At 37.7% G+C, this 25,601-nt stretch overlaps 1 protein-coding gene across 3 annotated transcripts in view; it reads left to right on the top strand.

Moving 5' to 3' along the window:
• The window catches only part of ADGRG2 (adhesion G protein-coupled receptor G2), a 61,774-nt gene that overhangs the window by 19,942 nt on the left and 16,231 nt on the right, over nt 1-25,601 (top strand). The window contains exons 4-18 of one of the 3 annotated variants that reach the window (XM_065677347.1): nt 6,867-6,908; nt 8,269-8,307; nt 10,011-10,055; nt 10,181-10,213; nt 14,270-14,311; nt 15,997-16,044; nt 17,245-17,312; nt 18,901-18,971; nt 19,987-20,026; nt 20,128-20,162; nt 21,482-21,564; nt 22,208-22,268; nt 22,785-23,521; nt 24,327-24,525; nt 24,877-25,033. In XM_065677347.1, coding sequence (XP_065533419.1) covers nt 6,867-6,908; nt 8,269-8,307; nt 10,011-10,055; nt 10,181-10,213; nt 14,270-14,311; nt 15,997-16,044; nt 17,245-17,312; nt 18,901-18,971; nt 19,987-20,026; nt 20,128-20,162; nt 21,482-21,564; nt 22,208-22,268; nt 22,785-23,521; nt 24,327-24,525; nt 24,877-25,033 — 1,700 coding nt within the window. The remainder of the gene's footprint in view (nt 1-6,866; nt 6,909-8,268; nt 8,308-10,010; nt 10,056-10,180; nt 10,214-14,269; nt 14,312-15,996; nt 16,045-17,244; nt 17,313-18,900; nt 18,972-19,986; nt 20,027-20,127; nt 20,163-21,481; nt 21,565-22,207; nt 22,269-22,784; nt 23,522-24,326; nt 24,526-24,876; nt 25,034-25,601) is intronic. The other 2 variants (XM_065677349.1, XM_065677350.1) reach the window with 2 other exon arrangements.

Genomic DNA, 25,601 nt, shown 5'->3' on the forward strand with positions numbered 1-25,601 from the left:
GCTTGGTGTAGCCATTACATGCTGAGCAGGTGTAAGTACTGCAGATAGGGCTAAAGAGGGGAGGAGGCCTCACACATTGTGCATCACTAACCTACTTACATTCCTCAGGTTCCTTTGATAATTCCACTTTTTCTGAGAATGGGAACTAGCATAACAGCTGTGATATGGAGAAAGAGTGCCACAGGTTGAACATATCTCACTTTAAAGATCTGGGTTTTAAAAATGCGTAAGTGAAAGATGTGTTCACTGTTCCAAATGCTGACTTTAGAAAATCTCTATCTTGTTCCTTGATGAATGATGCCTATTTGGCTATACCATTCTATTTAGCGTACTTTAATTATATTACTATTATCTCTGCATAATTCAAGGGAAAAAGTGCACTAAAAAAGCTCTGGGTGATTTAAGAGAATACAAACCCACAAGAAAATAGGTGAGTTTAAAATGCTAAATGCTTGGAAAGTAATTTTAGTCATCAGTGAGCACCAGTTGTCATTTTTACCTGGCACATTTGCAAGTTGCCTTGAAAAATAACTTGACAACTGGAAGAAATGTACTGTTTAAACATTAATCGTTTCAGTTACACATTAAACAGTAACATTCCTAATCCAAATATAAATATTCAAACTGTTACACTGTGTATTTATGCAAAGGAGCACAGAGATGATGGGATATGTTTTACAAATTTCAAGGAGTAAATAAACCAGGTTATTGATGACCTAACTGTAAACGGTGTCACTGACCATAAAGCACTGTCATCTCATTTTTGTGGTACAGATGCCCTAACTTTCAGCAGGAGTCTGGTGCCTGTTGCTTTTCCTTGCATTTTTTTTAAGAAATACATTTCAGTATTGATGCTGTAGCATTTTTGATTTTTCTAAACTGTCCTGTCCAACCTGCAGGATTAAGGTGTTGCCGCCTCTATTCCTTGTATTCTTTTCACTTCCAATATTGCTGAGCGTGATGCTGCTGTTGCTGGAGGGGATTTCCAGGGTTGTGGAAGCAAAGCAGTGATGGTGATGGGAGAAATGAGAAGTGACTGATGCCCTGTGTGACTGTTTCACCTTTGCATGCTCAAGGAATAGAAAACTTCAGTTTGGGCTGTCATTCTAGTTTGCAGGTGTGGGCAACGGGAGGTATGATTAAGCCTCATGTAATCCCTCTTAAAAGTTTCCAGAGCTATGCGCACTTCTGATGACTGGATCAGCTTTCTCAAAAGGGAGGGTGGAGTTCCACGGCTTCACCTCCTCAGGCAGAAGGTGGAAATGTAGCTGCCATTCATCCAGTCTGCACCCCAGTCTGTTGGATATGAAACTTCGGGCCATATTGTTACGTTTACTGAGCAGATCATGAAAGCTGGAGGTGGCAAAATAAAATTTTTGCCCAATACCATTTTCTTGCCTAAAGCTATAAGGGGACAGTACTACAGAAACCTCTAGAAGCTCTTAAAGGAAGTAAATGTGACAGGGAAAAAATACTTGACTCTGGAGTGCCTATTTGATGAGTCATGTACCACTCTACTTTTTACCTATTAACAGAATGCATGTTTGACCTTCCCTTTCTTTGCTCTCATTGCTTCCCTTTTATGTGATATCAAAGGAAGTAGCTTTTTGGAAATAAGCCTGTCAGAGAAGAGGTGATTTTATTCACTTTAGTATCTAACGTACAGCTTTATGCAAACAGGTAAAAACTGTATTTATAACCCTGTTTCCTAAAAACCTGTTTTTAGGAAATCAAAGCTGAGTTCAAAATACTGCACCTAAATTTTCTGTTAAGGATACTAAAATGAACTGGCCAAGGTGACAGAGCCTAATGTGAACAAGCACTTTCATCATTTTCTTACATTTGCTTCTGTCCAATAGACAGTGATAATTCATCCTTTCTTCCATGGTGCCACTGCTAAGAGTCAGAGCAGACGTGAAGTGTCATGAGGGGCACCAAACAATGAAATTAAGAGTGCATGTAGTTTTATCCTATAAACTTCTGCAACGTGCCTCAACCTAACTTACGGGAAAAGTCAATATGGCCTAATCTCTACAGTGGAACAACTGGGGAGGTGTTACTATTACTAATGCCTTGTGTAACAGGATGGTTCATTTTGGCAGAATGTTTATCCAGCTGAAAAGTTTATCAAATACTAAAGGGAACCAATCTCTTAATAGAAAATACGGATTTAATTTTAATATGAGAATTGAATGTTTTATTTTCAGTGTCCATTTCTGTAAATAGATCAGGTTTAGAATAGTACCATTTGGAAATGTTGTTGTTTGGGCTACTCAGGTTTGTCTATGAGCAAGTCCTACGAAATGCATTAATGCCAGGTGTTGTCATATGGTTGTATCCTAGTAACACTGAATACAAATGGATGGTAGTTGCTGCACAGTGCTGGTAACTGATGTAATACATACTGATAATTGTTGCCAGTGAGAATGTTTAGAAAAGAATTTGTATTGACTTAAAAATGCAGTGTGGACTTGACTACTTGTTGATCTAAAATAGTTGGGGTTGGTTTGGTTTTGTTTGGGTTTTTTTTGGTGCTTTTTTTTGTGTTGTTGTTGTTGTTTTGTTGTTGTTTTTTGTTTGTTTGTTTTGTTTTGTTTTTAAGCCACAAAGTGATATGTATCTATTTGGAATAAAAACTTCCATTTTATAATTTTTGGAGGGAATTCTTACTGCAAATCAATTCCACTGCCTGAATCAGTTGAATTTTTTGTATGCTCTGTTTGCTATCACATCCTATTTAGAAAATCTATGTTTTTTTACTAATTTCCTGATATTTTTTGTTTGTATTTGTAAATCAAAACTGATCTTACCAGCAATACACAGTTGTGGTTATCTAATGCTGTTCTGAGGTGTCAGCCAAGTACTGCAGCATAGCGAGATCAAGGTGTCCCTTGGGATTCTTCCATTCAGATTTTGCTGAGGATCTATTTGTGAGAGCTGATCTGATTGAAATTTCGTGTCTGGACTTGACTATGAGGCAACTGCTCCTTACATTCTCTAACCAAGTTTCCTGAGAGACAGAGGTCAGCATGCATGACCCTTCTTGCTGTACCATCCCCCTGCCCCTCCACACCACACAGACTGGGCAGGGTGGGTGTCCATGTGGGCTCTCTAGTTCACTACAGTTTAGACTCTTTTCTCTTTCCCCAGAGAAAGCACTTCAGTTTCTGTCTCAGGCTTGCTCAAACGATGCTTTCTGGTGAAAGCTTGAAGGTGATCATGAAGTGCTAAAATGGTAAAACAGCACTGAGATAGGGGAGCAAGAAGCAGCTGCTAGTAACTTAGTTCTTTCATGATGTTGTTGTCTGCAGCCAGGTTCTAAATGTTTCTCAGGCCTCCACCCCCGGAAAACTGAACTGGTACTGGCAGAGTGGGTTGCCTGAATACAGGTGAATCAGAAAGGGTACTGCCTTTCCAAAAGTTTTAAGAAAGTGGGTACTGATCATAAATTAGATTGGCACTATGGAGAAGAAAATGATATTTTTAATTCTTCCAGTTGGAGATAGAACATTTTACATTGTTCATACTTTAAGGGCTTTTTCTGAGTTACTAAAAAGAAAAACACAAAAAGTGACGATGCCTTTGGTACAGGGACCAAAACCATCCATCGCATCTTGACCAGTGTGTTACAAATCCTCTTTTTCTTTCCCTTTGGGTGAACTGAGCTTTGAATTCTGCTTTGCTTGATGGAACAGCTTCAGCAGGACATGTGGAGACAATCCCATCCTAAAAAAGCCAGTAGACTGTTGGTTAAGATCAGTCATTCTAGGGAATGCTGTAAGCACAAGGCTGTTTTGTAGACAGGGCAGACAGTGGTATCAGAGCTATGTCACATTGTGGATTTAGGCTTAAGTACTGTTATTCAAGGATTTAGTCTCCTCCCAGGCTGGAACTGTTAAAGTTACAGTGGTTCCCATTGTCATACAAAGTCAAATGGGAAATGAAAGTTGTCACAATGCAAATACTCGTTCCCAAGTAAGCTTTTTGCAGCTGTGGTATGGAGCAATAGCAAGAGTTGCTGAACAGGCTTTATACCAGTGGAACAGTTTGGCTATACAGAGAGAATTCTCAAGTCTCGGTTTGCCAAGCTATTTGTGTCAGAGTAGTACAAAGTGATATGAAGACAGTAAGGGGCATGCTGCTTTTGTTTCTAATGATGCATGTTAGTAACAGATACTGGTGGTTATTTAATCGAATTTCCTTTTCCTTCAGAAACAAATATTCTTGTGGGGACCTATTCTGTCTCCCTTCCATCAACAAAAGGAAAGAATAATACTGGAAAGTGTTACTTGCCTATTCATTGCTGGGATGTTCCCTATTAGAGAAAATATAGGAAAGTATAACTAATATATATAATACTGTGTTTTACAACAGGATATTTGGTATGTTGATTTGATGATCCTGAGCTAACAGTGTTGCAAATAAAAATACGTGAAGCAAATAAAACAAGGTTTCATATAGGTAAGGATCTTCTTCCTCTTAGCAATAGTAAACAATGTAAGGGAAATAAAAAATGAAGCCCTATTCACTTTCTTTCCTAGTTTTTAAACACAACAAAGGAGGAGGGTTGACAAGTGTAAGTGAAATTAAATAATGTATGACAGCATCTCCTCTTTCCCGCTTTCTGTATGCAGAGGTGATTCTGGTAAAAGACTAGTGAACTTAATGCTGCACCTTGATCAGGAAGAAGTCTCATTCTCACTAGTAATTTCTAGCAACTGTATGTATGTGAATATTGTCCTGTGAAAGAAGTCATGATTAGATTTGCATCCAGAAAAAAGTGTCCCTCTGATTATACATGTCATTATGAGAGATGCTCCAGACCCTTAATAATTTTAGTAGCCCTTCACTGTGGGAACTCCATGTCTCTCTTGAACTGAGGAGCCCAGGACTGGACACAGCATTTCAAGTGCGGCCTCACCATGGCTGAGTAGAGAGGGAGGATTGCCTCCCTCAACCTGCTGGCAATGCTCTTCCTAAGGCAGTGCAGGATACCACTGGCCTTCTTGACTGCAAGGGCACTTTGCTGCTGACTCACGGACAAGTTGCTGTCCATCAGAACCCCCAGATCCCTGTCCTGTCCTGGGGTATCAGCCAGTTCTCCCAGTCTGCATTGTCAAGAAACTTGCTGAGGAGGCACTGCATCCCTTCATCCAAGCCACTGATAAATAAGTTAAACAATACTGGACCCAGTACTGGCCCATGGGGCATACCACTAGTTACAGGTCCGGTTAGACTCTGTGTCACTGATCACAGCCCTCTGAGCTCTGCCATTCAGCTAGTTCTCAGTCCACCTCACAATCCACTCGTGCAGCCCATACTTCCTGAGCTTGGCTAGAAGGATGTTATGGGAGACAGTGTCAAAAGCCTTGCTGAAGTCCAGGTAGGCAACATCCACTGTTCTCTTCTCATCTATCCAGCCAGTCGAACCATGGTAGAAGGCAATCTGATTGGTTAAGCATGATTTTCTTTTGGTGAGTCTATGCTGACTACTCCTGATCGCCTTCTTGTCTTCCACATGCTTAGAGATGGCCTTCATGACGAGCTGTTCTACACCTTTCCAGGGACTGAAGTGAGACTGGTTGGCCTGTAGTTCCCAGAGTCCTCCTTCTTGCCCTTTGTGAATACTGTGGTGGCATTTGCTTTCGTCCACACGCGCCTCTTCTGATTGCTGTGACCTTTCAAGGATGATCGAGAGTGGCCTAGCAATGACATCCACCAGCTTCCTCAGGACTCGTGGGTGCGTCCTGTCAGGGCCCATGGACTCGTGGATGTCAAATTTGTATAAATGATCTCTGACGCAACTCTCAAGAAAGGCTTCCTTTCTCTAGATCTTGTCCCTGGTCTCCTGGGTCAGGGATTCCTGAGGGCTGGCCTTGACATGGAAGACTGATGCAAAGAAGACATTTAGTACCTCTGCCTTCTCTGTGTTCTCTGGGCCTCTGCTGCATTCCAAAGTGGGCCTACTTTTTCCGTAGTTTTCTTTTTTATTACTGATGTATTTGAAGAAGCCCTTCTTGTTGTCTTTGACAGTCAGATACAATTCCAAATGGACTTCAGCTCTCCTCATCAAATTTCTTCAAATTCTCACAACATCCCTGTATTCATCCCAAGTGGCCTGTCTCTGCTTCCACCTCCTGTATATTTCTTGCTTGTGTTTGAGTTTCGAGAGGTGTTCCTTGTTCATTCATGCAGGTCTCCTACATGCTGAGCTATCTGCTCATTGTTTAGATGTTTTTTGGTCGTGCAGTTCTTGGGCATGTGAGTGTTTACATGATGTATACGCACATCCTGATGTAGATGTATTCTCAAAGTGCGTGTCATGTAATTTGTAAGTATATGTGGAATAAAGCATCCATGTCCTACCGACTCTCCTGCCCCATGCTTTTTGTTTGTTCAATTTCTCTGTTTCTCTTTGAATTTATAAAATTTCACTTTCTAAATAATTCAGCAGCATTTCCACATTTTTGCAACAATAGTTGTATGAAAGCACAGTTGCGCATGCCTGTTACTTTTTTGGTTGCTGCTATTTAGTCTAGTTCATCTTTGTTCAAGCAAATGTGCTGAAAGGCTTTCTGAAGACATTAGCAATGGAAGGGTGGTGGGAAGGCTCACAGGCTAATCTGTGTCTTCCATAAGCATTAAAATGATAAACTGAGTAAAAAATTGGACTCCTAAGAGTTCAAATTCCAGCTTTCAAAAAGACTTGACATACATTTTTCAATGGATGCAGAACAGTTTTTGCACACCAGCTTGAAGTGAATAGCACATGTAAAATGGTTGTGTTTAAAAATGTATTTGTATATATGCATTTGTAAAAAAATATATAAAAACTTCTGCTCCTAAAAAATCTTCTTCCTTTGTAGTTGACACTGCTGCTACGCTGCCTGGCAGAAGAGATATAACAGGTATATGCGGGTTCTGTGTAATTTTTTCCCCATTGTTCTTATGTTTTAGAAAGTGAGTAGAAAGATTGCTGCTGCTGTTACTTTTTAATTCATGGAGATAGCTAAGTATATGCAAATGTTTGTAAATTAATTAGCCATATCGTCCTTGTGGCTTATTGGTATGCCATCATGCAAATGGCATCATCATGCAAATGGAATCATTAATTTTCCAGAGAAAATTAAAATAAGATCACTGAGATGGCTGATTCTCCTTTCACTGCAGAAATTAGATTTATATTTATCCTTTGGAAAGAAGCTAATACTAGTTTTCATTATAGCAAGCAAAATAGTCTGAGCAAGGAATCATGGAGTTATTAGCATTTCAGAAACTCCTTGTTAACTATATTTAACCAAAAAATTCTGGGTTTCTGCAGGGACTTTTGATATTCCTGACTTATCTCTTCTACAACAGGAAAGGCTTTATAGTATAATTAGTGTATTATAAGTAACATTATAGGATGACTTGAGTTTTGAGAGAAGATGCTGAGCTGAAATACTTTACGTATGTTTTTGTAAATAGTATTTAATATTTGCAGCCGGCTGTTCTTTAGGTTATGTATCTATGGAAACTGTGATTCGACTTGTCAGTGGCGCTGTCAAATACCACTCTAAGAATGAAAGGACTAATTTTGAAGTTGGTGTGGCAACCAGATACCAAATTTCCTTTTTTTTTTTTTTTTTTTTTGTGTAATCAAAATATTGACTATAACAACATTAAAGATTTAGTGAGTGGTATTTGCTATATAAAGTTAGCTGGCTGCTATCACAATCAGAGGTTCAAACTTGAGTTAGATTTTTGGATTGCTGTTCTTCGAAGGACAGAAAGAAGATCAGATATGTATGGGATAAATTTGCCAAGTCTCAGTATTATTATACAAAGTCTGAGAAGAGTTCTTTGTACCCACCTATAGCCATCTTGTTATGTATACCTTGATTCCCATTCCCAGAATTAGCAAGACAGTCAGGGTAGGTCTGTGGCTTTCAGGCTAGTGTGGTACATATCTTGGGTCAATTATTTTTGTTTTCTTAACATTATGCAATGCAAACGGTCCAGTATTTGTTGAAAAGAAATCGTCTTCAGGTGAATTCAATTTGAATTCATAAAAATGGTAATTTTTTTTTCATCAGAGATTGTTGCATCTGCCTTTTTGGCAACCTGGAAGTGTTCTGGTAAGCAGGTGTTGCCCTCTGCTGGTGTATGCAGTAAGCTTTGATACATAAGGAAGGGCTGCTGAGGACGGTTATGTATGTGTTAGAAACTTCTTTATGGGTTTTTTCTCTCTCTCTCCCTCTCTTTTTTTTTTTCCGTGTCTGAAAAAAGGTGAGGATTCGGGAGAATCGGCTGTAACAACCATTTCTGGTAAGAAAATCAGGACTTTACTGCAATATTTGTTACTTCCTGATAGCTAAATCTGCTTTTGTCTGAGGTAATGCAGGAAAGTTGTGATGCAAAAAAGTTCCAACACTTAAGATTTTTATTGTTTATTTTTGAAGAGTAAATTAATTTCTTCATTCTACTTTGCAATATAATAGCTTACCTTATAGGATCACTCATGGTTTGTGACAGTGATGCTTGGGGACAAAGAAGGGGCAAGTTGTTTGATGAGGAGGCCTTTGTCCAGTAACCTGAAGAGTGAACAGTTTGCAGAGATGGCAGAGGAAAAGCACTGTAGTGAGAGAGCTCACTTACATCTCCTCCCACTCTAGCAGATGTGCATATGTCATTTCATGTGGTGTGGTATACTGCATGCGCGTGCACACACATACACAAATGAGACTAATAACTTCTGGGACCAGAGGTGATGAACATCTTCTATGAAAGCTTTTTTTTTTTTAATGAAAAATTTAGAGACACAGAAATAGCTGTGTGAAAACTTTCTTGCTTAATGTATACTGACATATCATGCTCTGGAGAAAAGAAATAATTCAGACACAAACACACATGCTTTTGGTTTCTTACAGATACAGTCTTTCTCTGGAAATGATTCCTCTTTAAGAACTGCAGCCAATTCAATATTTGTTGTAGTTTATACCAAGCCAAATAAAACAGATGAAATCAGCATTTAGTTTTCACTCAGATTCCTCATATTTTGGCTGATTGTTAGTTGGCTTAGAAAATAATTTGTCTTCAGTATTGTTACTTAAGAATCAAATGTGCTTATTCGGTTTATTTATGATATTTATTATTGTTTATATGGGTTTATATGGTTTATTAGATATTTATTTATTATGGTAATATATATAATTGTTATATATATTATCAGAAAGAAAAGCTCCCTTTCCATGTAATGAAGTTGATTACTTTTTTGTATTGATATGCAGCTATCTTTATGCAAAGTCACCAACTTTTGTTTATTATACTTAAGATACTGCTCCTACTAATGCTTTTACTGAAGAAGTCTGGAAAGCACAGTGTTCTTCTGCTATGAAGCTGCTCTGACCCTTTTAAAAAAAGGTCACTAAGTTGTCATATTGAAGTGATATAAAGTGGTCCTCTAACCACCTTGTATTCCTGCCTTGACGCCTAAAATATGCTTACCAAGCACATCCTTCCTAAGCAATAAATTTTCTTCCACTGTCTTGATGTAATGATCTTTTTTTTTTCTTTTGATATAGCTAAAAAAATTTTGCATTCTTACTCTGTTTTATTTATATATGGTTACTGTAAAAAACAGCTTTTTTAGACACAGTTTGCCAGACTCAGTGTGTCATCTCTGCTCATGACTTTGTGCAGGAAAAGATCCTTGGGCTAAGCACTTATCACTATTGGGTGTGCCAAATTCATCTGCATCTTCTAAGAGGGTGAAATCAGTAAAAGGAACTTCTCTGAAGGAACTCCATTACAAGCTGTTTGTATTCAGTTATTCATATTTTTAAAATAATGTGAGCATTGTTTCACATACTTATATTGAAATAATTGGAACATTTTTAACAAACAATGCAATTGGCTTTAAAATGGATCTTAGATAAATATTATATTCAAAGTTTTGCATCTTTTTTCTCCAAAAATCATAGAAATAAAATATTATATTAATACAATTTTATCTTTTCTTTTCCCTCCAGAATCCTCTATTTTTACTTATGTCATGTATCCTGTTAACCCTTCAGGCAAGATTTTATTAACGTGTCTTATTTAGATTTAGTTAGATTTAGATATTTTTTTTCCCTTTAGATTTTATAGATTTTTATTCTATTTTTTTTTTATTGTTTTTACTGTTATTTTTCTTCTTCAGATATGACTTCAGAGAAGACTACACAAACTGCAGGTGAGAAATAGCATGAAGAGTGTTGAGGTATGAAGGGAGATGTTTCATTAATGAAACCTGAATGTTTTTAATAACTGTGATTTGTTTAGTCCAAATTATTTTCTTACATGATCTTAAAATTTTATTTATCTGCAATCTGTATTTTAAGTCTGCATGGGTAGGGTTTTGAATAGCATTTAACTGACACTGAGCTTGCTTTTGTATTCAAAATAATACATTGCTTACCTGTCGTGGTTTAAGCCCAGCTGGCAACCCAGAACCATGCAGCCCAGGCTGAAAGTCAAAAACACAGCACTGCACCAGCTACTAAGGAGAAGGAGGAAAATGCTACTGCTGAACCCAGGACAGTATCTACCCTTTATTCTGTACCATTCACGTCATGCTCAGATCCCACATTTTTCAATATACCATCACTTTTGTCTCATATATATATATATATATATATATATATATATATACATACACACACAAAGAGAGAGATCGATCATTCCTTAGTGCATGGACCAATCCCTATAAAGCTGCTGAGTTCATCCAGTCCGTGATGTCAGGCTCCATCCCTTGTAATAGTCTTTCAGAGCAGGAGAGGCTCCATGCAGTGTTGAATTGCTTCCTGCTGATGACTGCAGAACTCATCTGGTTTCATCAAAGTTCATTCTTTGTTGGGATGATGGTTGGAGGGCCAGTCGCTGTTGACCTGAAGACATCTAGTTGCTGGGCTATAAAAGTATTACAAAGCAGGCAGCAGCATACAGTTGAGTTCATTGGCTGTTTTTGCCTAAAATCAAATCCCCTTGAGGTATACATCAGACTTCCTCATCTTCCCGCATTACCCACCAAGTATGTCCAGGTCCCTGAGCAAAATCAATCCCACGAGTGGGTTTGCCTTTACCTGAAGCAGGAATAACTAAGACTGTCTTCCCCAGCAAATTCTTCATGTGCACCACAGGAACTTTGTCCCCCTCTACAGTATGTAAAAGTTCTGACTGGGCTGGGCAAGCCCTGTTGGCAGGTCCTCTGGTGTTGACCAACCAGGTGGCTTTTGTAAATGTGTATCCCAATGCTCGAAAGTTCCCCCACCCATTGCTCTCAGTGTGGCTTTTAACAGCCCATTGTACCGTTTGATTTTCCCAGAGGCTGGTGCATGGTATGGGATGTGATATACCCCCTCAATGCCATGCTCTTTGGCCCAAGTGTCTATAAGGTTATTCTGGAAATGAGTCCCATTGTCTGACTCAGTTCTGTCTGGGGTGCCATGTCGCCTCAAAATCTGTTTCTCAAGGCCCAGGATAGTGTTCCAGGCAGTGGTGTGGGGCACAGCGCATGTTTCCAGCCATCCGGTGGTTGCCTCCACCATGTAAGCACATGGCGCTTGCCTTGGCAGGTTGGTGGGAGTGTGATATAATCAATCTGCCAGGTCTCCCCATGCTTGTACTTCAGCCATCATCCTCCATACCAAAGAGGCTTTAACCATTTAGCTTGCTTAATTGCAGCACGTGTTTCACACTTGTGAATAACCTGGGCAATAGTGTTCATTGTTAAGTCCACCCCTTGGTCACGGGCCCATCTGTATGTTGCATCTCTGCCCTGATGGCCTGAAGTGTCACGGGCCCACCGGGCCAAAAATAATTCACCTTTATGTTGCCAATCTAAGTCCATCTGAGCCACTTCAATCTTAGCAGCTTTATCCACTTGCTGGTTGTACTGGTGCTCCTCAGTGGCCCGACTCCTGGGTACATGAGCATCTACACGGTGTACCTTCACCACAGGTTCTGCACCCGGGCAGCGATATCTTGCCACAGTGCAGCAGCCCAGATGGTTTTACCTCTGCGTTGCCAGTTGCTCAGCTTCCATTGCTGCAACCACCCCCACAGGGCATTTGCCACCATCCATGAGTCAGTATAGAGATAAAGTACTGGCCACTTTTCTCGTTCAGCAATGTCCAGGGCCAGCTGGATGGCTTTCACCTCTGCAAGTTGACTCGATTCACCCTTCAGCAGTTTCTGCAACTTGTTGTCAGGGACTCCATACGGCTGCCTTCCATCTCTGACGCTTCCAAAGCACTGGAGGGATCCACTGGACTAAATACTTGCCCATACTGTCCCACACACCCTGTCACTCATGGCTGTCCAGCTTCAGGGAAAATCTCCTGGTGGTCCTCCTATATCGTCGTCTAATCCTAGACAAGACTTGAGCCTGATCCTGCTTAGCTTCCACGATCGGACAAATCGGGCATTCTCAGGGAGGTCATGCCGTAGACAAAACACAGACAGCATATGCAGCAACAAGCTGGTTCCCAGCAAGAGGAGCATGGTGCTTTCAAGGGCATTGAAAGGATATTCAGGATCTTTAAATCTTCCAGAATCCACCCCCACTGTAAATAGTCTGGTGGGGGAGCAGAGGGTGTGAGGGAATGTCTCCTTCACAGGTTGACCACCCGAGGAGGGAAAAAAAGATGTGTAACTGCTAAACACTTCCATTATATACCTCCCGAAGTATAGAGGTGATGACCACACTGGGAACACATACCAGCCCAGATTCATGATCAATGAGTCTATTGCATTACGAGTCACTGCCATGAAGTACAGCGAAACAATAACCCTAGCCCAGGCCCCCAAGCTGATAAACACTAACACAGCAAATACCAGCTGTAAGTCAGGTACGACATGCTGAAACTCCGAGATCAAGAGCAACAACTTTGAGAGCCAATATATCAGCATTGTGGCGAGTGACTATTAATCCGAAACAATGAATGCTTATCACAAATATGATCAGATACACTCTGGTCAGATCTGTCGTTATCTCAACACTTCGTGCCCCACGTTCGGTGCCAAAAAGAACTGTAATGGTTTAAGCCCAGCCGGCAACCCAGAACCATGCAGCTGCTTGCTCACTCCCCCCTGAGGGATGGGGAGGAGAATTGAAAGAATAACTCCCACGGGTTGAGATAAGAACAGTTCAGTAACTAAGATGTAACACAAACCACTGCTGCTACCACCAATAATAATAATGATGATAAGGGAAATTACAAGGGAAGAGAACACAACCACTCACCTCCTGCTGACCAATACCCAGCCCACCCAAGCAGTGATCTAGCCCTTCCAGGTAACTGCCCCCAGTTTATATACTGGGCATGACATGCTGCTGTATGGAATACCTCTTTGGCTAGTCTGGGTCAGGTGTTCTGTCTCTGCTTCCTCCTGGCTTCCCCTCCTCCATGGCAGAGCATGAGGCTCAGAAAGTCCTTGGTCAGAGTAAACATTACTGAGCAGCAACTAAAAACACCGGTGTTATCAGTGTTGTTCCCAGGCTGAAAGTCAAAACCACAGCACTGCACCAGCTACTAGAAGGAGAAAAATGACTGCTACTGCTGAACCCAGGACATTACCAAAGCCCAAACTGGGTATATTTCTGTTTAGCAAGTATGTAGTTTTTTGCTATATCTATATGTAGAATGTTTTCCATACTTTCTGATGCTATTTAAAGTCTTAAAAGAAGTGAAATGTACACCCCTTTCCTTAAAGGGACATGGTACATGTTCATGCTTCTGTGATTCTATGGTTCTACCTATGTTCTTGCAATGAGTTGCCAAATACAACCATTAAAGACTCAGTCAGAACATGCTGCCCCTTTTTTTTTCCTGATGCTTGTATTTGAAAACAAGGAATATGCTCATCCCATGTCAGTACAGATTCTTACATGTCTCTATATGAGCCAGATACCCTGCTGTTCATAGCTGATGGACAGAAAGACACATTTGTAGAACATGATTCATCTTATGCTGAAATACCCATGTAGAATAGGTTAAATGTGAATCACAACCTCAAAAGCATCACTTACTCCACTGAATAAAGGGAGCCTAGAGTAACTAGCTCATATGGGGACATAGACATTGGATTAGATGGATCTCACTGAGCGGTGCTTTTTATTTCCTATTTCTCCCGGAAAGACAGAGTCTAAAGTGGAAAGTAGGAAACTTATTTTTGTGACATGTATTTCATATCATCTTTTTAAGTTAAAATGTGAAAACGTAATTTTGAAACTTTTTTTTTTTAACAGAGGCTCTTAACGTCACTGATTATTACTCCCCTGTAACACCAGGTAGGATTCATATATCCCTGCTTGTCTTCTTTTATGCTTGTCAAACTTTGAGTGTGTGTGAGTTTAGTAAGTATGCTCCCGAATATTTTTAATAGGATCTTCTTCCTTGTTACAATGGTGTGTGGTATTAGCAGTCTGCCTTATGTCATATTGATCTCCAGTCTGGTAGAAGGTTTAATTTTGCAGTGCTTGCCTAGATGGCCACATACAGAAGAGTTTGGTCATTTTGTAAGTCAGAGCAGCAGGTTACCCCAGAGATGTAAGAAACACAACCTCAGGGACCATGTTTGCTTAAAAAAAAATAATCCTCATGCCTTTTAGTAGATTGAAGCAGAATGAATCCAGTCACGATATTCTCAGGGCAAGTCCAGTTTATAGGAGTAGGCTGATTTTAATTTTTTATTATCCAGTTAGTAGCCTGATAGACCGATTAGAATGTATTTTTACTGAATTAGTGCAAATGGACTAGGTGTCATACCAGTGGGTGCTCTGAAAAGTCTGAAAAGACTGATGTTAGTTTTTTCTTTTGTGTCACTCCTGGATTTTGTGTTTGGTTTTTGTAAGTATTATTCTTTATGTAGTTGACAATTTTGACAAATTCAGTTATTTATTAACATTTCTTTAAGGATTGTTTAAGAAAAAAAAAAAGTGCTGATACAGTTTTCCTAACTATTTCACTGACAACTGCCAACACCAAAGGGAAGGCAAATTTATTAGTCTGAAAGTAATGTTTTCTATTAATTTGAGTATTGCCACCAGCTTACAGTCTGTATGCTCTGATAGTAGTTTATTGATGGTGGTAAAATTGATGAAGCATCAAGCTATAACAGGTGAATACTTGTAGCACAAAAAGAGTAAAAAATGTTAAAAATTTCCATTTCATTTGGTATAGCTAATGATAACAGCAGAGAAAATAGTATTTGTTTTTCTGTCAACGGAGGCCAGTCTATGTGCTTAAGTAAGGCAAGTTGTGCTGCCATGTTGTTTTTAGGAGCAAGCATAGGAGTTTTGTCTCGGATGCAAATATTTTTCCAGTCCTATGTTTTGAGTTTATACAACAGAACTATCTGTTTAGAGTACCCTTAATATGGGTTCCATGTTATTTCTTTGCAGTGTAGGTAGTATTAAAAATATGGGAGCAGCCAAAAGCTTGCAACTAACGAATAACATGTTCTACTAGTAAGAATATGCATTCTTGCTGTTATCATAGTTTGAATTCTATCAGGTAGAACAGTTACAGTTTCATTCTATGATAAGTAGCCATAGTAGGATACTCAGAAGCAGATAACACACTACCTAGTGATTGAATATGGTGATATTTGAAGAGTTTATTTATGATACACTGATTTCTGTTTTATTTGAATTAAAAACCAAACCAAACTAAACTAAAACAAACCCACAACCAATCATTTGCATGTTGGTCTTCTGTGGAAACTGTTACAGAAAATGATTCCAAATTAATTAATCAAAGCCAGCATGTTTTACACTGGATGCTAAGTTTTGAAAAATGTCATAGTAAGTATCCTAAGGAAGTGAAGACTAAACAGTATGTGAAATATTTCTAAATGGTAAAGACCTTTACATTTAAAACATTGAGATTATTGTAAATATGTACATTTGTTAGTACTGGGTTTAAATTCAACTTTTTTACTCACTAGAGTTTTTTGTCCCCCCAAAAACTATAGCAGGAGAAACCATTTTATGCAACGTAACAACTGTCTGTAATTTTTCAGGTTAGTAGTTTTCGATTTCCTTTTTTTCTCACAAAAACCATGTACAAAAAATATTGAGTAATAAATCAACTTTTAGTTGTTATGTACAAACTATCTCTGCAATAAATTTAGTGTGAATTTAGAGAGATTTTGTGTAACTTAAAAAAAAGGGGGGGGGATATTTTAAAGTAATGTTCAGTCTATTGTATTTTTTTATCTTTGGTTTCTTATCAAAGGATACACAGTTGCAAATAAGAATTACAAACCTGAGGAAAAAAGAAACTACTGTGCTGTGGTGGATGCTAATGCTTACCTTATTGAGCCTAACTGTATCAGAAATAGAAGTTGAAATAGTGTTTAGGAGAATTATTGTAAAAGTCTGTGTGTGTATTAAAAGTGTAATGTGACAGAACAGACAAACAAAAGAAAGTGGAAAGGGCCGTGATGTTCCATATATGTGTGTTAACAAAAACATATTAGATTTTGTTGCTACGTGTTGCTGCCTTCCAAAACACTGATAAATGGCTTTTGCGAGAAATACTTAAGAAAATGAAGTTACTTCTGCCAAGTAAGCCATATGCAGAGTACTTTAAAGGTGAGAAAGAGGCAGAATAAGTAACTGGCCCCTACCCCAAGTTTTCCTGCTGGCTGATGGAATAAACTGCTAGATGAGTTGGGTGATGTCGTGTGCATTCTTGTATGGGCCTTTTATCAATAGCCTTCACTGAATACGTGGCTGCAGGAAGAGAAGTGTCATAGAGGTTCCTTTTTGTCTCCAAAATGAACTTCCCAGCTCTCAAGGAGTGTTGAATGTTGCTTTGAATTATGGTATCCTGAAAGTTCCTTAGTCCCCAAGGGAATAATTTTCAGAGTATCACTTTGCCTTTACCCACATATTTTTTTCTCGTGGGAGCTGGAGTTGTATTAATAGTAATGTGCAATGGGTTTTTTCTGTTTGGAGGGTGAGAGCTAGAAGGAATTTAGAGACAACCGTCAAAACTAAATATATAGAAAATAATGAAAGCTATTGGACTATTTTGTTTGTGGAAATAGTAAGTGAAGAGATGGAAGAACAATTGCAAAAATAGTGAATGATCAGAAAAGCTAGTGTAAGTACTTATTTCCCTTCTATTGCAATACAAGAGAATGAATTTCTAATTTCTCAAGTAATTTTACAACATGTGTTTTAGTGTTGATTTTCTTTTTTGATTTTGGTTTTAGTGTTCTATGTTGGGAAGGTAAAACTTCAGGCAAGTGAAGAAAGTAACACATCACTAAAAGTAGAAATAGTAAGTGTTCTCTCTGTTAAAACTTTATTGTACGGAAGGTTGAAATATGTTTTTTTGTCTACACTTAAAATACTAATACCTTAATATGATTCTTGTTATGGCTTGTACAGTTTTGTTTTATTTCAAATATATTTTGCAGTACAAGGTAATATTTGCAGTGGATGGATCTGCTCTCTCTCTCAAACAGTTGCTTTGCAGCTAAATTTTATAATTCAACTAAGTAAACTTCATACAGTAAGGGCCTGTATTCTCTGTGTAGCCACTGAAAGAAGGGGGAAGCCCTGGGAAGTTGAGAGAGGAACTGGAAGAACTGCCTAATTAATAATTTACACTCAGGCATACAGGATCTTCCTTTGGAGATTTGTTTAGGCAACATCATTGGATGGGAACAGTGTGGGCATAAATTAAGTTACATTGTTTCCTGGGAATAATTCATCTTGAGACTCTCACAAATAGGGTATCGTTCTATGCTTTTTGACATGTGGCTAATCAGTTATTAATTTTGCAATAGGCCTATGTTAACACAACTGTGTCCACTTACACAACACAACAGAGGTTTAAAGGAACAGTATCATGCAAAGCAAGCATGATATAGATTATTCAGTACTGAGATAATACTATGAGGATGAGAATATTTAGTTGTTACAGATTAAAAACTGAAGGTAGGAAAAAAAGCAGACATTAACTTGTGAAGGGCCTTGTATCTTTCTTCTGCACAACCCTGCCTGCACTTAGTGTGGAAATTGACATGCCAGACTCTGCAAACATGAGAGTAGTCATCAAAATCACCACAGAGAGCTACTGCAAAGGTGTGCATGAAGCATCGAGTTTGGGCAGGAGTAGGCCCCTGGCAAAAGCCACCTCTGTATCATGTTGTATTTCAGTGGTGATAATGCCTACTGATACCATCCCAGTGTATTAACGTTATGCCTACCGCTATTGGAAGAATGGCTTTACTGTCTCTTGAAGCTCTTCTACTTTTCAGAAGAATATTTCTTAGGTAATGTCGATACTATATATGTTAGATGATGTTTTCATCAGAGTATCCGCTGTTTGCATCGTGGCAACCAAAAGAACAGAAGAATGCAGATCTAAAAAGGGCATTTAGATAAACCTTACAGTGTTTGCTGGTCCTAAGGTTAGAACATATATATTTAGATCATTACTACCTTTCACCTAAGTTTTTGACTTCTTATTCCCAGGATTCTGCACTGTTGGTTACTTATGTCTATTTTGGAACTTGTCCCATTGCTGCACTTAGAAGGTTTATTCAGTGTCTAGTCTAAGCTGCCTTTGTTGCAAACTAAGCCAAATTCCAAATTCCACTCTTTTCAACATGAGATATGTTGAGGTCAATATCCTCTTGCCCGTATCTTTCACAAAACACATCCTGTTACTCCGACTGTACTAGATGAGCCAATTCCTTCCATAAGTTGTGACAATATTGTGGTAAATATTTGTTGAAATGTATTCATGAGAAAATGTGCTGCTTATCTTTGGAATTCCAGACTTGTGTGAAACAAACATGTTTCTTCTAAGGATAAAATTTACTGGTTTTATTTAGCTGTGGAATTTTTGTTTCTAACAGGTTAATAACATGACCAACAATCAAGTTACAAAATTAATTGCAGTTCCAGCACCTACCCTACAAGAATTGAGGTAAGTAATTTTGAATAAGGATTGAAATCTTTGTTATATTTGAACAAGATAAGTGGTTTGTGTGGTTAGCAGACTCTGCATTATTCCTGAACTTTATAAATGAAAAACCTCAGGGTTATGAGTTACTGTATTTTAACATTAATGTTAATTAGAAAAGTCTTGGGTTTATATTATGTACCACTGGAGTTTGTTTTGAAAAAATGGTATGCTTGCTGATTTCTTTTTAGGTCCTTCAGTTTCCTTGGGCCTCAACAAGGCCTAAAGGCCTTGTTGTTTATATGATGATGATGTTAATAGTAGTAGTAGTAGCAATACCTGGTAACATGAGGTGTGGATTGTTGAGAATGCCAGTCTGGCTTCTGCTCATGAAGAAATGGTTTGTATAATTTCAGGGATTCAGTCCATCTCATAGGAAATTTACTAGGAGAACTTTCATATCTGCGTGGTTTTTAATATGTATTCTTGGAATAAAAACTGTATTTTTTATTTTGGCGTAGTTTCTTCTTTCACAGTCCTCATAAGGAGAAGTTTGAATGAATGAATATTTACTGCTATTCCCAAAACTTGCCATGAAAATCAAGAACGTGTAATTGGCCAACAGGTCTTTTTTGTAAAAGAAATGTACATCTTACTCATTCTGTTTCTGTGGTTTTGAGTATAAATTTAGAATTCTGTTCAAAATGCTTGCAAAAAGGCAACATTAAGACTTATCTTTTATTCTTTTGAATAACTTTTAAAGAAGTGGATTGGTGTTAACATATGTGATGACCGAGGTTTAAACTTTGTGGAGTGACTGCTAAAAGGCAACTTACTACATGTTTAATCCTTTGAAAAGGGTCCTTACAATATTGGAACTGGCATGATTTAAAAAACAAACTAACACCGATAAACTGTTACTTTCTTTTAATGGTTTTTTTTTCCTCAGTAATTGCTTCTTCTATTCATTATATTGTTGTAATTGTTTTTAGAAGCGTAAGTAGAAATTCTCCATAATGGTAACTTTTTTATTTTAAAGAATTTCGGAGTTCAACAAAACCTTGCAAGCAGTAAGTAAGGTAAGATTACTAATTGTTGTTATAGTTTGGAAAACTTTATTATCTAAGTATCAGTCCTATTTTGTCCTGACAAAACAATCTATTTTCACTTGTCATTACAGTCTTCCATTATGGAATGCAGTGCAGAAAATCAGAGGTTTGTTGTTAATCTTTTAAATGCTCATAAATTTACAAGCTCATATATTAATATATCAAGTATGAATGGCTGTGTATCAGAAATAAAAACAAACTTTCTAGCAAAGTTAAATTTGAAAATAGACTGGAGAAATAGATGTAGGCAGACAAAATCTCATCCCATTATTCTAGTATTAGTGATCTTATTTTTTTTTATTTTTTTTTTTTTTACCAAACTATATTGCTTTTCATTAGTCTTCTGGTGAAATACCAGCTTGCCTGCCATATTTCTTCTTCATCTCTATATTAGATGACTTATATAGCAACTTAACTACTAAAGCTATGGGATTTGGGACCACCAAACTTCCAGAGCTTGTAAAGACAATGCAATGTTTATGATGGAATTGCTTCAGACATCCCAAGTTGCAGTTCTTTGGCTTGGGAAACCAGCCATCCTCATGGTAGGGGGAGCCTGAGGCAGTAACCAGTTCAGAGTTTGGAAGCCATATGGTACCAGAACGGCAAGGCTGCTCCACAAAGGTGATCCTGAAAACCCTGAAATGTAGATAATATCTGTCAGTTTAATTGCTACTCACCACTAAATTGCTGGGCCTTTAAACTGATCAGCTTGCAAAAACTAAATCAAAATGTGGAACTTCATTTCCCCAAATACTTGAATTTGGGGTTTATCTTCCTGTGTTAGGATGAAAGAAAAGTCCAAACCACTGAGACGATTATAGGCAGTAAGTCAGATCACACTTTCATATCATATACTGGCAGTATAGGGTACTATTTTAATTCTTGTTAGCTGAAAAAAAGATGGAAGTTTAGTCAGGGTTTCAAGTCATTGAACCATAACTGTAAATATGTAGTTACATGCTAAATGGGTCTTTAGGTTCTCTCTAAAGTCAAGTGAGAAAATACTGGCTTTCCCTAGGCGATGGAGATTTAATATACACTGACAATAGCCACCTACGATACCTAGAAACTCTTGGGAGGTTTCTTACAGTAACAGTGGAGATTATGTTATTATCTTTACAAATCAACTCTTTAATGGCTAATATTAATTAGGGAGGACCTCATTTAAGAATAAACAGTGTCTGTAGAGAAAACAGAAAAGAAGCTGCCTCAAACTGATGTATTACTCTTATCTGTAGCCTGGCATAGTGTTTTATGTGCATTAAAAATATCCCCGAATCTGAAAAAGCCTAGGAAAAATGTGCCTTCAGACTTAGCATTTGTGCTAATGTGCTTTCAGTTAGTATTTTATGTTAGTTTTATGCATCGTAAAGATGAAATAGATCTGTTTCTTGAGTCTAAAGAGTTTTCTTCTCATCATAGTATATACTGCAATTTCATAATGAAGCTGGCTGAGAGAGAGAATACAAGCAGTTTAACAGACAAAGCAGAAATAAGCCGACTTGGTAAGTTATGCTTTAAACACAGTCTTTTCACAGTAAGCCTTTCAGATTAAATTTTCTATCTTTACATGTGACCTTCAAGAAGCTGAAGGAAAAGATGGTTACATATTTTTAGATAAAAATATTTTTTTGCTGAACAATAGAAGTACATAAAAAAATGCAGCCATTTGCTTTTGGGGTTGGAAGGGGGAAGATAGAAATATGTTTAAAAAAACTTCAGTTTAAAATTTCTGACCACATCAATATAGCAAAATTTGAAAGAATTATGTGTAAAATTACGTGAGGACATAAAAGTGTTACTGAAATGATGATGTATATTGAAAAGTTTACAAAGTAGCCTAGATTTCTTAGTAATATTGTGGTAGTATGAAGTGGTGACTCATACCATTCGTTTCAAAAGATGTAGCGTTTCATTTTTGTTTGTTTACATTAACAAAAAAAGAAATCTGTACTTGTGAGGCATTGAGCAAAAATCTGAGGGTATTTCAGTATTCTGACTGGTCAAGATCTGTTTTGTAAATGCTATTTCAGGAAAAAAAATCACATAATAAATCACATACTTATTTGAATATCCTATTTATTATTTAGCAATTAGCAATTTTTATGCTTCAGGATAAACTTGGTTAATTCTTCTTTGTCATCTCAGACCAGTGCTGCTGTTCATCCCTGAAGTATTGTTCCTTGACTGCTGAAGAATTACAGATGTAGTAAGTATAAATACAAAATCTGACTTGTTTATTTCCTAGATTTCCCAATGCATTAATAGAGTCAACTTCCGTGATGCAGTATAATAGCTGGGAAGGACTCCACAAAAACAAACTGACAAGCTTTTTCCTAGATAGCTCCCTTCCCATTCTTTTCTCTTCCCTTCCCTTCTCTTCTGGTTGGTTGGTTGTTTGTTTTTGATGCAGATAGCTGTTGTGTTCAGCATCAGGTCACCTCCAGAACAAGCAGCAAAGGCAGCAGTAGTATTTGTGGGCTTGCTAGTTAACAAATAGAGCAAAATAGAATGCAAGAACTCTTAAAGCATCACAGAATTTGTATTTGTTACTAGATCATGAAACACCCAATCTAATTGCTTTTAAAATATGCATTATTGCTGTTATGTCTGTATCTTTTATATATATGCCTGTATGATAACTTATTTTCTTTAAAATATTAACAGTGTTAAATTTAACATGCATTTCTGTGCCTTCTTTTATTTTTTCTTTTTTTTTTTTTAGTACCATAAAAGTGCCATCTCATTCTATATGGATTCCTTTCCCCCATTTCCCTTCTCTCCCTAAAAAGACTTCCCCCAAATCCAGTACTCTTATTTCCCCCACTATGCTTACCACCAAACAAAGCCCTACAATTAGACCACTGATCCCACCGTTCACAGAAATGTCTTCTGGAACTCTTTCCACATCTCCCACTACAAATACTCTTTCTGAAGCTTCTACCATATCCACTACTGAAACTTCTGTGTCTTCCACCAGTGTTACTACTACACTTTCTTTTTCTGAGTCTCCTGCCCAGCCTACTGTGCAAACTTTTCCTTCCATTGCTTCTAATAAATCTGTCACTATTTCCACACCTGCAGCAAAATCTGTCACTAATGCTGCTTTCTCAGTTAAATCTGATGGTGTGTATCTTAGCAAGCCTGTTACAATAATTTCTCCTTCTGTAGGTTTCACTAAACATTCTGCCGTATCCTCTTCTAAGCTTCCCCCCAGACCTTCAGTAACAGATTCCCCTGTCCAGGCTACCACCAAATCTGTTGCAAAAATTCAACCTCCTGCTACAGATTCAACCCAGCCTATTCCTAGTTACAAAAACATTACTACAGCACCTATTCTTCCCCTTACTCCTTTCACAATAACTTTGACCCCTACTGTTAATCCTATCAACCATGCTGTCTCAGCTTCTCATCATCATTCTACTGCTGACAGCCATGGCAGCCTGCCTAAAGGGAGCACAGGTAAATATTACAAGTAAAATCATTTTTTTTTTATTTAATTTAAATGTTAAATATCGGATTTGCTTTTAAATTTTATTAAAAAAGATTATATACCCAATCTGTGACCTTCCAGTTACTGTGAAAAACCTGAGACAACTCTCATGAGGTGTGTACTTATTTTAAAATACATTCAGATGTCTTTGGCCATGACGAGTGATAACCTCACTCCACAAATTGGTTTGTAACTGATAAACAGGTACTGTGCTAAGTTCCCAACAGGTACTTTTTGTAGAAAACATTAAGTCACTGAGCCAGGTAGCTAATTTTTTTACTAAGGTAGTATTTAAAATACTGCAAATCAATGTTGGATCATTCTTAAAATTTTGTTATCGATTAGGAGTATTCTTAGTGGGTATGTATTTTCCTATGAAGATTGTACACGTCTTTACAAGCTCTTTTTAAATTGCTGATCTTGCCTTGATTTTATTCTACTTTCAGGCATCCAGTAGCTAAAAATCCAGAATAATAGACTATTTAACATCCCTAATGGCTTGATATGAGGAACTTTGTAATCAATAAAAAGTTGAATTAATGCTGGTCATTTGAAACCTTGCTGTATGTTTTCATAAGATTTGAGGTATTGCTATCTGCAAAGTAGCTCATAGTGAGAAAAGGGGATTCTGTTTCACAAACATGTTGAGAAACCTTTCAAATTGTGGTAAGATTTGTTGGTCAAGAGAACTGCGTATTTTTTCTGCTTCTCAAACATGACTTAATTTGTTGAATGTAATGTTTAAATAAATGCACAATTTTTCTTTTGTCACAGGAAAGACACTATCAGCTACCACATACACAGCCTCTGTATATACCACCATTAATATCACCACAGCTGAGCAAATTGTGTCCAAAATAGAAAATGATTTAGCAGCTGGAAAAGTAGAGCCAAAAGATGTAGAAAGGATGGTTAGTGAGGTTAGCAAAGTCCTGACTGCTTCTGAACCATTACCACCCCGAATATCTAACAGGTAGGTCATTGTGGCAATAGATAAATGTGTGTCGTATTGACTGCCTTGATAAATAGGTGTTAGCAGTATTAATTTTTTGATAATCATAATGCAAAACAATGTTTCTTGTTCAAAATGGAAGGAGTATCATTCTAGTGTTACCAGATAAAATAGAAAAGAATAGGATTATAGTATAATTTGATCTAATATAATACCATGGAAAACAGTATAATTTTTTGTGTTAATACCATATAAATGAGCAGAGTCGGTTGTATTTTACACTATGCTTCAATTGCTGCTCCAAAGCTACATCTTGCCTGAGAATTTTGGGTGTATGTATTTGGTGATACTAAGTATCTCTTTTCTTAACAGGATTATAAAACTGGTGGATTATATTGGCTTAAAGCTGAATTTCTCAGGAACATCTGCTGATTTTGCCTCCCCTTCCTTGGCTCTAGCAGTTGTCAAAACCACCAGCATCCGCTCCAGCCAAATGTCTTTTGCTGTCCAGGACTCAGCTGATCTCCAGGTTAAACACTGATAATTTTAAATGCTTACAAATTCTCAAACATTTATTTTAAAGTAGTTATGGTTTTATATGTATATGTAACGTGAGTTTGTTCTATGTTTACATGATAATTTCAGGGTCTTTAATTCATGTTAGTTCCAGAGAAAAAATACTTCGGTTTTGAAGCCCTCCGTAGTTTTCCTTTCATGTTCTATTGTGTAAACAAATAACAGACTGGCATTTGACTAATAAGCTGCTAGAGAGGTACAGCCAGAACACTGGAATGGACAGAGTGCTTGGCAGAATAATTTTGCCTTCAGAAACCCTGAATCATGAGTCACTTCATCACCTACATGACAGTGTTGAAATTTGTCAGTGTTACCAGATGGCTTCATCTGTTAGAAGGAGATTAATTGCAGAGTGTTCCAGGAAAGAACTATTACGTTGCTCGCATAATGACATTCATACATTTGTCACTCATGATTAGTTGGTCTCGCCAAGAAGTGCTTTGAAAGTTTGGATCCACTTTGTCTCAAAATCTGCCTCCTGCTTGAGGAAGTAATAATTTGGACAATACCAGTCTTGGAGG

Source organism: Lathamus discolor, chromosome 4 (assembly GCF_037157495.1).
Source record: "Lathamus discolor isolate bLatDis1 chromosome 4, bLatDis1.hap1, whole genome shotgun sequence".
Lineage (NCBI taxonomy): Eukaryota > Metazoa > Chordata > Aves > Psittaciformes > Psittacidae > Lathamus > Lathamus discolor.